This window comes from Lethenteron reissneri, chromosome 8 (genome assembly GCF_015708825.2).
Source record: "Lethenteron reissneri isolate LAM-NWPU_2019-01 chromosome 8, ASM1570882v1, whole genome shotgun sequence".
NCBI lineage: Eukaryota > Metazoa > Chordata > Hyperoartia > Petromyzontiformes > Petromyzontidae > Lethenteron > Lethenteron reissneri.
In genome coordinates, this window is record NC_083786.1 from 950,476 (window position 1) to 964,932 (window position 14,457).

Below are 14,457 nucleotides of genomic sequence, written 5' to 3' on the forward strand. Positions count from 1 at the left end.
GTTTGTAGAATGTTCCATTCCAGGTGAAGTAAGTCTTGGTGAGGCAGTGTCTAACCAGGGCAGGTACAGCAGCATTCAGTCCTTGTTGGACCAAATCTTCAATTATTGTAATGGTGTCAGGCACAGGAACTTTGGTAAACAAAGATACCACATCGAAATTGACAAGTCACCTGAAGATAGTGAGATGTCCTTAATTAGAGATACCAAGTGAGCCGAGTTAAGTACCACTGAGGTGGTCTTGCCAGTGAATGGATGTAAGGTCTCAGACAGAAATCAGGCCAGTTTGAAGGTGGGTGAGTCAATGGTGGAGACGATAGGACGGAGTGGTGTACCTTCTTTATGGATTTTTGGTAAGCCATAAAATCTGGGTGGTCTAGCAGCAGAGGGTTTTAGAGAGAGCCACTTGTTTGGTTTGATTAAAGATGCCGAATCAGTTATGATCTTGTTGGTTTTTGTAACCAGGCTGTCGGTAGGATTTCTATTGATTTTGGTATAGCTGCCATCATTAAGTAGGTCCTGAATTTTGTTATTGTATGTGGTTTTGTCCATGATGACAGTGGCATTTCCCTTGTCGGCTGAGAGGATGACTATGTCATCTCTCTTTTTTAGTTGAGAAAGCTCAAAGCGCTCATCCTTGCTGATGTTGCTAATAGGTGTCTTAGCGTTTTTGAGGATTGCAGCGATTTCAGATCTTGCCACGTCTGCAGGAATGTGTCACAAACCCTTAAGGACTACGTCGACCTGGGCAATGATATCATCAACTGGGATGTGTTTAGGGGTGACTGCGAAATTCAACCCTTTAGCTAGAACCGAATTTAGGCTGTTGGAAATTGGGCTGTTACTCTGATTGATCACAATCTTGTCATGTCTAACTTTTTAATGTGTGGATCTGGCTTTGGACCCCCAGACCCGCTGTCCTTCTAAGAGTCGGGACTGAGTGGGCCAGTGGCCAGGACCCGAGGATCTTGGCTGGTTCGGGTCAAGATAGCCTCCCCTAGGGTCCCTAGCCAGAGGGCTGAGAGTTCGTGGTCCCAGTGTTAGGAGGCACGATAGCCCGGACCTTGTATTGAGTTTATTTGTTATATAAAAGTGTTACCTCAAGTACCGGCTCTCCCTCGTCTTTGGGCTCACTACACATTCATCTTGAGGGCTTGGTGTACGTGCTCCAGTTCACTGGTTTAGGCAGTGATGGTCGGAAATACAACGAGCTCTATGGTGTAGAGTTTTGATGAGGAAATTCTTCTGGGCTGGATGGTGGTGGGAGTCAGGTTTTAGGTAGGCATCCGTATGCGTGGCTTTCCTGTAGACAGAGTGTCCCATTGAGCCATCTGGTTTCTTTTCGATTAAAACATCCAAGAATGGTAACTTGCCATCCTTTTCCACTTTCATGGTGACTTTGATGGCTGGGTGTATGGAATTGATGTGATTGAAGAATTGGCTCAGCGCTGGTAGGGACAAAACCACATGCCGCGACACTAAGGTAATACCGATTGCCTTTACACTGACATCTGCTGCCGTCACTTCTCCTAATGCTAAACGGATCTTATTCAGGGCCGGCCTAGCCCTGATTTCAGAGAGAATAAGATTGCTCCGATTTGAACTAGATAATTTAGACAAGACTCTCTTACAATCACACTTAACATTGACAGAAAAAATGTCTACATCTGATTGGGACCATGTATATAACATGACAGCCTCTTCAGCCGCCTCAATGTCAGCTAAATGCAACGTCCTGTCCAAGAAGAAGCCAGATCCACACTTTAAAAAGGTAGATGGTGACAAGATTGTGATCAATCTGAGTAACAACTCAATTTCCGACAGCCTAAAATCGGTTCTAGCTAAAGGGTTGAATTTTGCAGTCACCCCTAAACACATCGCAGTTGACGATATCATTGCCCAGGTCGATGTAGCCCTTAAGGGTTTGGGACACATTCCTGCAGACGTGGCAAGATTAGAAATCGCAATCCTCAAAAAGACACCTATTATCAACTTCAGCAAGGATGAGCGCTTTGAGCTTTCTCAACTTAAAAAGAAAGATGACATAGTCATCCTCTCAGCCAACAAGGGCAATGCCACTGTCATCATGGACAAAACCACATACAATAACAAAATTCAGGACCTACTTAATGATGGTAGCTATACTGAAATCAATAGAGATCCTACCAACAGCCTGGTTATGAAAACCAACAAGATCATCACTGATTCGACATAGCGGCTCTCTCTAAAACCCTCTGCTGCTAGACCACCAAGATTGTATGGCTTACAAAAAATCCATAAAGAAGGTACACCACTCCGTCCTATCATCTCCACCATTGACTCACCCACCTACAAACTGGCCTGATTTCTGTCTGAGACCTTACATCCATTCACTGGCAAGACCACCTCAGCAGTACTTAACTCAGCTCACTTGGTATCTTTAATTAAGGACATCTCACTATATTCAGGTGACTTGCTTGTCAGTTTTGATGTGGTATCTTTGTTTTCCAAAGTTCCTGTGCCTGACACCATTGCAATCATTGAAGATTTGGTCCAACAAGGACTGAATGATGATGTACGTGCCCTGGTTAGACACTGCCTCACCAACACTTACTTCACCTGGAATGGAACATTCGACAAATAAGTTGAAGGTACCCCAATGGGTTCTCCCTTATCTCCAGTTGTAGCCAATATTTTCATGGAGAAATTTGAGAGAGATTCCATTTAGGCATCCAGCCTACGTCCTTCCTTGTGGAAGAGATACGTAGATGACACATTCTTCATCTGGCCACATGGCCTACCCGCACTGGGCCAATTCTTCAACCACGTCAATTCTATACACCCAGGTGGAAAAGGATGGCAAGTTACCATTCTTCGATGTTTTAATCGAAAAGAGACCAGATGACTCAATGGGACACTCTGTCTACAGGAAAGCCACTCATACGAATGCCTACCTAAAACCTGACTCCCACCACCATCCAGCCCAGAAGAATTTCCTGATCAAAACTCTACACCATAGAGCTCGTTATATTTCCGACCATCACCACCTAGCCAGTGAACTGGAGCATGTACACCAAGCTCTCAAGACGAATGGATATTCGGACTTCACAATCCATAAAACTATCACCCCAACCATTGGGAAAGAACCATCTGAGGACCCAATCAAAACCATCACCTTGCCATACATAGCAGGGGTTACCAAAAATATTTCCAAAATCATTAACAAACACAAGATCCAGGTTCGATTTAACACAGTACATAACATTTGTGATCTGATCCCATCTGTGAAAGATGTCATCCCTGACGTGCAATACCCCGGCGTCTTCAAACTAAGCTGTGTCTGCGGCAGTAGTTACATTGGGGAAACTAAGCGACATGTCTCGGACCGTGTTCGTGAACATAAGGCAGATCTGAAACACGGTAGGACCAATACCTCGGCCGTGGCTGATCATTGTTTTAACGATGTAGGCACACAGGACATTGTTTTTTCCAAGACGAAGGTACTCTGCAAACCTACTGGCTATCAACGAAGATTCGTTCATGAAGCCATCCAGATATATAAACACAGACACAATTTCAACCGAGAAGATTGGTACAAACTGAGCAATCATTGGAAGGACGTTATTAGCCAGTTTAAGTCATAACTGACTATGATGGTTCCATCCTACCTGCCGATGTTAGATGTTATTTCTGACTCTCTGAGTTGCCTTGCCAGGTTGGATGTCTTTGCATTGACAGGCTGGATGTCTCACGAGCAAATCCACCGTTGCGGTGGTTCTCTTACATTGACATGCTAATCTCTCACAATACAATGGCCACCTGCACAGCCTCAGTGCGCCCTCCGATCTTACATTTACATGCAAATACCATCTCTAGGCCCTCCCTCTTACCCTTGGGCTACACACAATCAACAGGCTGAATGTCTCACTAGCACATCCACCATGGCGGTGGTTCTCTTACATTGACATGCTAATCTCTCACAATGCAATGGCCACCTCCACAGCCTCAGGGCGTCCTCCGATCTTACATTTACATGCAAATACCATCTCTAGCCCCTCCCTCTTACCCTTGGGCTATACACAATCAATGGGCTGAATGCACATCCAATAACGCCGCGCAATGCAGTGACTGCCAACACGTCTGTCCTCTTAAAGTATTTATTTGGCAGTGAGTCACAACGTGTACAGAGCCGCAATCTGTGAGAATTACAGATATAACACTCACAGGTGACGTTCACCTTCCGGTTACACCCCCACTCCTCATTCGCCCTTCGACCCCTGTGTGGTCTACAGAGACCGGGTGGACAGACGACGACTTGAGCAGCAGCCGGTAACGAAGTCACACGCGCAGTCGGACCTTTACAGCACTGCATAGTCAGAGCTGTGGAGCGGCGGCGTAGTGGTTAGCGCCATGCGTTTCGAACCCATCGACCAGAGTTGGATTCCCGCTCACAACCAATTAAAATGGTGAATATTTGAACCGGTCTTGGGCCTCTGCTAGGTCGACTCAACCACAAACGAGTACCTGGTGTAAAAACATCGCCACGAGAAAGACAAAGGTGGCCGGGCGTGGTGTTGGCCACTCACCCCCTTGCGTGCCGTGCCGGCCTTCATAGGTACTACCCGCTGACATCCCTTTCCCCAACAGCCCGTTACAGGCTACACGGGGGATTTGAGGATGAGCGGTGGCGGGGAGGGCGAGCGGCATGGACTCACGGCATTTGGGAACCGCGCAGAGCTCCCAGCGCAGCAGTGGGTCTGTGGTGAGACACCAGGGCCTCGGCTGCCCGTCCGGGTTCCGGCAGAAATTGTGCCTCATGTCGTTGCCCGGGAATCTGGAGAGAAGCCGTGAATTATGTCTGCTTTGTGCATCTGGTATTCGTGGGATGCATTTTTTTTAATGTACATTAATGTGTGTGTTTTTGGTACAAGGTAATGGTGGTGTGGTGTGGGGCCCTGCTGATGGAGAGGCCTCCGCTAGAGCGAACTGACACATGCAAGGTTCAGTTGACAACACATCCGTGTCACTTGGATATGCTTTGTAGGATTGATGGAGCTATGACTGGCACGCATCACAACCGTGTGCGCCAGTTGGTCGGCGGTGGAGCAAGCATCTCACAATCAGAAGAGTTGCGAGTTCGAATCCAGGGTTGGGGCGTTGACTCAACCCATCATCCTTCCCTCCTTGGATCGATTAAATAAGTACCACAGTGGTGGTCCCCACTGGCCAACGACTGGAAACCGATTATCAGATTTAACAGCACACACACGGGTGTGCAGCGTTGCAGGCACAGCGCTCACATCCTTGTCCAGACCATTAACTCAAAAATAACTGAATGTGTGGCCACGTTGGCGTTTAGAATCACCCCCTCAAAGAGTTGACAAAATGTGGCCATTCTGGCTAGAGGTGACCACCGCCGCAACGCCCAACTGAGTGGGAATTCATTTTGCATGATCAAGAGCCGTTAGGGCGCCGTAGTGGTGAGATGTTAACTCCCCCGCCTGGTTGTGGGTTTGATCCCGATTCTGACACCTGTAAATTTGGAGTTTGTGTGTCTCTCTCCGTGGTTGCGTGGATTTTTCTCCAGGTCCTCCTGTTATTCCCTCCATGTTTAGAATGAACATCACACATTTAAGAATATTTGGCTGCTATAAATGTCCACGTGATAATAAGCCACTTCGTTGAGCGATAATTTGTGATAAGCAGGTCGCTTCTGAAATAGAACTACACAGCTCAGTGGGCCTTACCTGGTAAAATAATTTTTTTGTTTAGTTTTAATAGTTTCAGATTAATGGAGCTGGTGTGTAGAGTGGGTGCTAGAGGCGTGTGTAACCTGTTGGCTGTGAAACTGTGAGTGTGTGGAGATTGAAAGTCCCATCGCTGGCATTCTTTCCCCGATTGCGTTTGAGAAACATTTCCCTGATAATCTTCCCCGGAGCACTGGTAACAGTTTTCTGAAACGAGGAAAAGAAAATATTAACTTTATATGTATGTTGAACTTTTTCGCACCGTACGTAGCCAACCATGCTATATCCCATGATATAGTGGGGCAACTATTTACAGCAAACAGTCTGAACCATATCTTTGCACCGATTCCTACCGCATGCTAAATATTTTAATTTTTACATTCTCAAAAAAGCATCAATGTATAACGTACAAGATACCCATTCGTATCATACACTCTCGGTCCAATAGGGCCAGTACAAGTAGCGCTAACACGGACGTCTCAAGTTCAAGTTGACTTTGTCTGACCAAGTGAGAACTCAAGAAACGAGTCTCACTTGCAAGAATGAGCTGGGTCACAAAATCGTAAAAAGCAATAACGCGAAAACTAAGTACACCAATGAAGTGCAGCCGCTTGCGTTGTATATATTGTCTACGTTGTACCCACGCCCATATTATGGGTCGTCCAACAACGAGCGCGTTTGCGCTGGTGGGATGCGGAGAGTTTCACGTTACGTGTGTTTGGCTGAGACGGATCCCGGCAGGCAGGCACACCGCAGACCTCCCACCGCCGGGCTGGGTCGGTGGTGTAGCACCAGGGCCCTGACACGCCGTGATCCGGATTCCTGCAGAAATTATCCTCTAGCCCTAACTCGGGGTGAGTCCAAGGCGTGAAGCTAACACAGAGCAAAAAACACTCAAAGTTGATTTTGGCCTTCCAATCAAACGCGGAAACAACTCGGTTAAACGTCGTAGTAGGCTTTCCCGACCAATATTATCCATAAGAGGTTTTTTGGGTTAGACCTTGTAAATAGAAATGTGTCGTTAAACCAGCCACCACCTGACACAACCAAATAATAAGGTTTCTCACCTAAACAAAACGTTGCAATTAGTTACTAATTCAGCATGTCGGTGTGTCTTATCAGGCGACAGCCAGAATTGTGGAGAAATCCTCCTCCTGATGAGGCTGGTTGTAATTACCAACGAAACGTCACACTGAAAATGTAAATGTTGTGGGTTTACTCTCCAACACACAACCGGTGTGCCAATTAATAATTAATTGGCACGTTTTGTTTACGTGACAAACCTTACTAATTGGCTGTGTCGAGTCGTGGCGGGTTTAAGGACACATTTATTTTTATGCGATCTAACCTAAAAAAAACCTCTATTATGGATGAAACAACCGCTCGGGGTTTCTGTTGAATATCACAACAGTGTAGGGATGACCACATTTTCTGGTTCTAACGGACAAAATGGCCACAAATTCTGTTATTTTGAGTTGGCGGTCTGGAAAAAGCTGAGTGTGTTTGTGCATGCAAATGACGCATGACTTTATGTGTTGTTGATTCTAAGTGATGTGAAGGATCTGACGCACACGTAAACACATGGAGAGGTGTGTGTGTGCAGCTTGCATAAACATTCTGCCGAGTATGTAGCCGCTGGGAAAATTGAGAAGCCAGTGCACAAAAGTGCAGCGCGAGTGAGTTAAACCAACATGGAGTGTCATCTGTGCTTGGCAGGACCTTGCTTAATGTTTCCAAACCCCCTCTACAAATATCGAGGGCTCAATGAGTCACCTTGTGTTTGGGTGAGCATCACAAACAAGTGAAATGTAGCTGACCTGGGTGAACCGCGCAGGGTAATGATTAAGTTAAAAACGCTGGAATATAAGGTGTAACACAAACATTAGCGTCGTTTACACCATTGAAACCTCATTTGCCAGTAACAAATATGATAATTCTTTTTTTACCCTTCTATCTGGCAACAAAACTGACACTTTTTTTTACAAGGAGTCATGTTTGCATAGACCACAATACCTGCAGTTATGTTTTTTGTTTGCATTATGACTGCAGGTATTGTGGTCTATGCAAACATGACTCCTTGTAAAAAAGGTGTCAGTTTTGTTGCCAGATAGAAGGGTAAAAAAACAATTATCATTAGCGTCGTTGTTGAGGAAGCAAGTAACAGTATGTATACGCAGACACTACGCTTCCATTCCACGTGTGAATTTCCACGTGAAAATATTCCATGTTCTTCTTTCCCCATTTCATCAGCCACATAGCCCCATTCTGGGAGTGGAGAATTTTAGCAGCATTGGTTCAACACAAGTAAAACTCTGGATAGACCGGTTTTGACATGCAGTGTCTGACCAGTGGAGTCAGGCTTGATTAAACCAAAGCTGATGAAGTGCCAGATGTTTATAGGTAAGAAATGGGTCTGCTGGGTTGTGTGGAAATATATATTTAAAAAAATGGAACATTTGTGTGGAAACGTGGATTTTTCACAGTTGTCTCATGGTTGGCATTGCAGATGTCCCCATGCTTGTTTGAACACAGACATGATAATTAGTTTTTTACCCTTCTATCTGGCAACAAAACTGACACCTTTTTTACAAGGAGTCATGTTTGCATAGACCACAATACCTGCAGTCATAATGCAAACAAAAAACATAACTCTGATAATGTATGCACTGTCCTTGAAGTTGATTGGTCCACACCCGAGACAGCTTTCCTTAGAGCCTAAAAGGCTTTCTTTAGAGCCTAAAAGGCTCTAAGGAAAGCTGTCTCGGGTGTGGACCAATCAACTTCAAGGACAGTGCACCTTTTTTACAAGGTGTCAGTTTTGTTGCCAGATAGAAGGGTAAAAAAACAATTATCATATTCTTTACTGGCAAAAGAGGTTCCAATGGTGTAAATGCTTACCCCGAGCTTTCATACTCTGATGGTGCATTGTCTTTGAGTTGTGCGCCTTTTGGCGTCATCTGGTCCAACCCATGTGAGACTAGGCCCTAAGGAAAGCTGTCTCGGGTGTGGACCAATCAACTTCAAGGACAATGCATACATGATCAGAGTTATGTTTTTTGTTTGCATTATGACTGCAGGTATTGTGGTCTATGCAAACATGACTCCTTGTAAAAAAAGGTGTCAGTTTTGTTGCCAGAGAGAAGGGTAAAAAAAAATTATCATATTTTTTACTGGCAAATGAGGTTCCAATGGTGAACACAGACACTTGGATATTGGCTTCTTGACTTTAAGTAGCATTGTCAGTTACCGCTGTGCATTAACTGTTAAGTGCATTAGGTGGGCAGTTGTGGAATCATTAAATGTGTGACATCACTTTAACATCCACGAACATGCTGCATTTTCTTTCTGGTGAAGAAATACACATATCTAGAAACACGTAGTAACGAATTGGCACGTTTTGTTTACTTGACAAAGCTTACTAATTGGCTGTGTCAGGTGGTGGCAGGTTTAACGACACATTTTTTTAATACGCGATCTGACTCAAAAACCTCTGTTATGGATAATATTGGTCGCAAATCTTCCTACGTGATGAACTGACATAGATGCTGTCTGAAAATAATGTGCACATTCTCATAAAATGGCATTTCTATCTCTATTTGGATGAGGAAAGGCATGACACATTACGCATATATAATTAAGTTGGAATGCATGCGATGCAAATTAAATGAAATCACCAGCAACAACGACCGCCCACCTATCAACTGTTATGCGATTTCATGCAACTTCGCTGTAAAATGTGAGACAGAATATTTGGAATATTCACAGCATAAAGGCTTTTGGAAAAATGTCATACTCAATTTCCATGAATTTAAGTGGAATAGCTGGCGGTGGAGATGTGCCAGGATATGCAGCTAACGCCACACCGGCACTTCTCAGAACACCAGATACGTGCATTGAAACTTTACAGAACGACTCCTATTGCTACACCGCGATGTCTCCGCTGCGGAGAAACGGCAGTGACCACGGGCTGCTGATGTGTGAATGTTTTATATCTGGAGTCCTACATTTAAATTTCAACCACTGGACATGAACATTACACATACGTTTAGGTGATTGCTGAAAACATAATCAACCGTCATTTATCTTGCGTTAGTCCACTCGCATCGAGAGAAAGGGAAATACTTGGGGCGGTGTGGCTTGTTCGTGCTCCAGAATTGGCACTGGCGTCCCGATGTTGTTTTGGAGACCGTTCCTCTGTAGGAAATGCCAAGGCCCACCATGCAGTCTTGCAAATAAACTGAGAAATGTTAACACAAAGATACGTTAATCCCGTGCACCTTGCGGGTAGTTTGTAATCATATCCATAAGGTTATACATTACTACATTAAATTTGGATTACACACAGCAACAACAGTCATAGCCCCCTACTGGCAGACCGATGCCGACTTGCAGGCCGCGCAGTTACCTCGTGTCGCAAGGGACAGCTGCCACTGGGGGTGCCCTTTAAATGTTTTAAATGAGATAATAATTTAAATTTATAAAGCGGGCATAAACATGTGATGTAAGGAGCTCTGAGTTGTTAAAGCATTTAAGAAATGCATATACATTCATATACATTCATATTATTATTATGTACTAGTTGTTTGTGTAACTTATCAATGATATAGCGTCACCAACCACCCATGGGTGCCACGGTGGCGAGATGTTAACTACTTCGCCTGATATACAGGAATGTGTAGGTTCGATTCTGACCCACGTGTCTCTCCCCGTGGTCAGATTAATTTTTCTCTGGGTCCTCTGGTTTTTCCCTCCACATTTATAAATATGCATTTCGAGTACTTGGCTGCTGTAAATTTCCACATGATAAGCTGCTTCGTTGAGTTATAATTATAATTTGTGGCCAGATCACTTCAGTGGGCCTTACCAAGTAAAATAAAAAAAGTTTATAGTTTAACTTAAACTCCCTGCCCTTGTTCAGGCATGGGCTCAAGACCTTCCCTTTGCCTCTGTCTATGACTGCTTCTCTACATCCAGTAAATATTCCAGGGTAATTCTGTTCAGCACCGTGCAATGCACTCACATTATTTACACGCTGCTTCAATCCACACGCATTGCAGTTTTATTGTGACCCCGTTGCTAGATGGGGGTTTTGTTTCTCTGTGGATGGAGGCTTATCACAAATGCACAGAACGGAGGTTCAAGCCCACGTCTGGATTTCGCCTGGACAGTCGGGGAACTGGCATCTCTGTTTGGGTAGCAGGTATTGATTTGTACCAAGATCTGGTGCTGGTAATTGTGTGTAACTTTATCACAGAAAATTCCAAAGTTTTGATAGACCTGGGCAAACAAATATGGAAAAGGTGGCAGTCTTTAAGTCCGGAATGAGTCGCCACCACAAATGCCCAACTCCACGTTTCCATCAGTGGCCACACTCCCACGTTTTGATTCTCTGGGATTTTGGCCCTGCACTCGTTTGACGTGTCATGGCAGTTGCGGGAAGCGCCATTGGTTATTTATGTATCTATTTCTGCCATGCCTCTCGCACCACTCCCACTTCATCCATTTTGCCAGCGCACAACGGCGGAGTGCGGTCTGGCAAACTGTGGAATTGCCATTCCACCCCCCGATGCATAACAAAAAAACAATTTTCCACTAAAAACAGCCACCATATCACCAAAATGTGGAGGAATCTCAGCACAAACCCACTGAATAAATTCTACCCTGTGTCTCAAAATACGTCCAGAGAATTTTGTATAAAAGTTTAAACGTGTGATTTATTTTATTTTATACCTACGTGACTTTACCGAAATAACCAAAGAGTAAAACGTTTAAACGATAAAGCCTTTGGTGGCTGCGCAATGGGCTCGTGAATTCCAGATTAAAATACCATGCAAACACCCTGCACTTATATTCGATTCCGTTATTATAAGACAAACATCTTCAAAAATATATATTTATCCAACATGAAAACAAGGCCCTTTTTAACGTTGAGTTTGTCTGAAAAGTCTTTCTCATGAACGTACCGATTTTCTCGTAGAGTGAGGAGCCAGGTTTGGCAATGGCTGTTTTCATGAGGCTGTTGACTGGCAAGGTGGCGCAGTGGTTACTTTCCACATCGTATACAAATGCCCTGCAAACGTGAACAAAAAAAATGGTTATAATCATATTAACAAGAAACAGCACAGTACATGAAGATTCATATGAGATGTTTTTATAATGTCAATGTAAAAGTACGATAATACTGACCTGCAAGTGAACGTGGTTTCGGCATTGCACACTTTGGCACACTTTTCCCAAGTCTCAATGACATACGACAGCTGTGTGATAGATTGAAGGCTCGAGTCTGGAGTTAATTTATACGCTTGAAGTTTGCTCGTGAGATCTGTAAAAAAAAGAATTTTGACATTTTTTGTCTGGGTAATGGTGGAACATAACGTCATGACGCTGCACTATGAACCCAGAAATTTGAGTTGTATTCCTTGATTAACATCAGTGGTAACGTTGCTGCCTGTCTACAAGTTTGACTCGGACAGTCGAGGAATTGGCATCTGTGTTTTGGTGACAGGTTTTTATTTGTAAAGAAATCTGCTGCCAGTATTTTCTTGATCTTTATTGCAGTAAACTGCACACGTCTGATAGACCAAAGGCTGATTGAAAAATACGTTCTGGATTGGTCTGCAGTGGAAAAGTTATCAACCGTGGTGGGAAGTGAAATCCGAACTGCTCCTGGGCTCTCCACCTTCACCAACCCGCACGGACCAGCAGAGTGAAGTAAGCTCAAACAACCCCCATGACCCACAAAGACAATGATCCCCTATGTAGCCTTAACAGATCGTTGGGGCAAGTGCTCTTAGCGAACATCTATGAAGGCCGGAACGGCACACGAGGGGGTGGGTGGCCAGCACCACGCCCGTTCGCCTTTGTCTCCCCAGTGGCGATGTTTACACACCGCACCAGGTACTCATTTGAGGCTGAGTCGACCTCGGGGAAGATGCCCAGGACCGGTTCAGATAATCGTCACTGGTGTTGGTCATGAGTGGGAATCGAACTCGGGTGGCCGGGTTCGTCGTGCAGTAGGCTTAACCGCCGCTCCCACTCGTGATAATATAGTGGCTGTACCGGTTATCTTTGGATTTCTTTTGGTGAGAATATATTTTTCCAGAGGCTCCTTCCATATGAACGTCACCCACAGGATGCAGTCTACATGGTCAGCTGCCCACGCAGCTTCAATGTCGCTCTCACATGCGAGTTCGCACACCTCGCTTTCAAGTTGCTTTACTTAGAATACCTTTTTTATATATATAAAAGCCTTCTCACATAAATCTAGCTAACATTTATAGCACGTCACATTTGCCAGGATTTGACAAGTCAAAGTACAGGAGGAGTGTGTCACATTATAAACAGCAGACTCATTTATACAATACTACATGGTATTAAAATTAACACGATGCAGCAAAGATAATATTATTGACATTATTACCTTGCGCGGCGCTCCAAGTTTCAAATGTGAAGAGACAGAGCAAGGAGGAGAGGATCTGCCAATGCATTTTGCCTGTAGCAGAGCCCAGCTCCGAGATGAAGATTCATCTAGAGTCTGCTCAAAGTCTGCTAGGATTATTGATTTTTTTAAAATAAACGTTCTCTTAATATTTAACAGAACCGTGCTGAGTACAGAGCATTGCTTGAAAGGGGTGACCAAACTGTGTTAAACTAGGAATGTTATTATTTGTGTTCAACTGTCTGTGTGTGTGTACAATGTAGTTGAGGAGCGGCAGTGTAGTGGTTAACCCGAGTTCGATTCCCGCTCACGGCAACCAATACCAGTGACGATTATCTGAACCGGTCCTGGACCTCCCCTAGGTCGACTCATCCTCAAGATCCTCAAGATGAGTACCTGGTGCGGTGCAAGAATAGGTGAATAAAGTGTAAGCAGGTGACCTGTTACGACGTATCAGTCTGAGTGATTTTACAAAACACTACATTTGGTGTTAGAAGTGCCAACAAACCTTCACCATCATGCCCAAGTCTGCTGTGTCGTCCGACGATGACGACGCCGAGCAAAACGTCGTCCCTCCAACAGCTCCAGATGCCTGAGCACCCGCTCCGACGACGTGCTGCAGTTGGCACAGGAGTGCATGGCGGGTCCAGCCCAGCCTCCTCCGCAGAGCTGGCTGGACATCGCCGGTCACCTGGGGAGATTGCTGTCGGCTGCCGCTCATCTCTTCAAGCGGATGACTGCAGCGATTTCCACTGGATGCCAAGACACACTTCCCGCCACTGTCATGACCGAGGCGTCGGGAGCGCTGGACCTTCCTGTCATTTCGGGGGCTGCAGCCATGCTCCACGCGTCCACCATTTCGTGTGATCGGCCCATGCCGCAGCAGCATCTGCCAACTTCCAAGGTGGAAGTCGTTCCCAAGTTCCGACGGCTGCCACCGGTGCATCAGTTCACTGCTGCAGGAGGAGATTGGAGGGCTTTTCATCATCGATTTGAGGCCGCCTACATCTCGGTAGGATGGACATCCCAGGAGGCGTTTCAAGCTCTTTCCACGGATAGAACGACCTTCGTGCACGCCTATGACGAGATGGCTGCTAATTTTGGTCCCCCATCTAATGTTAAAAGAAGATTCAGGCTGCGGCGACGGGACGGGAAAGAGACGCCGCTGGCATATCGCAGTGCGCTCCTTGCTTTGGGGCACTCGGCTTTCCCTCGCATGGACAGAGTCGCCTTGGATTCCCTCGGCTTGGAATGGCTCAGGAGTTGGGGCTCACCCTCGCAGTGGCAGAGGAAGAT

At 45.3% G+C, this 14,457-nt stretch overlaps 1 protein-coding gene across 1 annotated transcript in view; it reads right to left on the reverse strand.

Annotated features, from left to right (window-relative positions):
- The window catches only part of LOC133359512 (plasminogen-like), a 63,637-nt gene extending 50,381 nt beyond the window's left edge, over window positions 1-13,256 (reverse strand). The window contains exons 1-7 of the mRNA XM_061577931.1: window positions 13,144-13,256; window positions 11,910-12,045; window positions 11,687-11,793; window positions 9,846-9,960; window positions 6,436-6,596; window positions 5,810-5,930; window positions 4,692-4,810 (exon numbers count right to left, since the gene is read on the reverse strand). Of these exons, the coding sequence (XP_061433915.1) occupies window positions 4,692-4,810; window positions 5,810-5,930; window positions 6,436-6,596; window positions 9,846-9,960; window positions 11,687-11,793; window positions 11,910-12,045; window positions 13,144-13,210 (826 nt within the window). The 5' untranslated portion in view covers window positions 13,211-13,256. The remainder of the gene's footprint in view (window positions 1-4,691; window positions 4,811-5,809; window positions 5,931-6,435; window positions 6,597-9,845; window positions 9,961-11,686; window positions 11,794-11,909; window positions 12,046-13,143) is intronic.
- Between the last annotated feature and the right edge of the window lie 1,201 nt (window positions 13,257-14,457).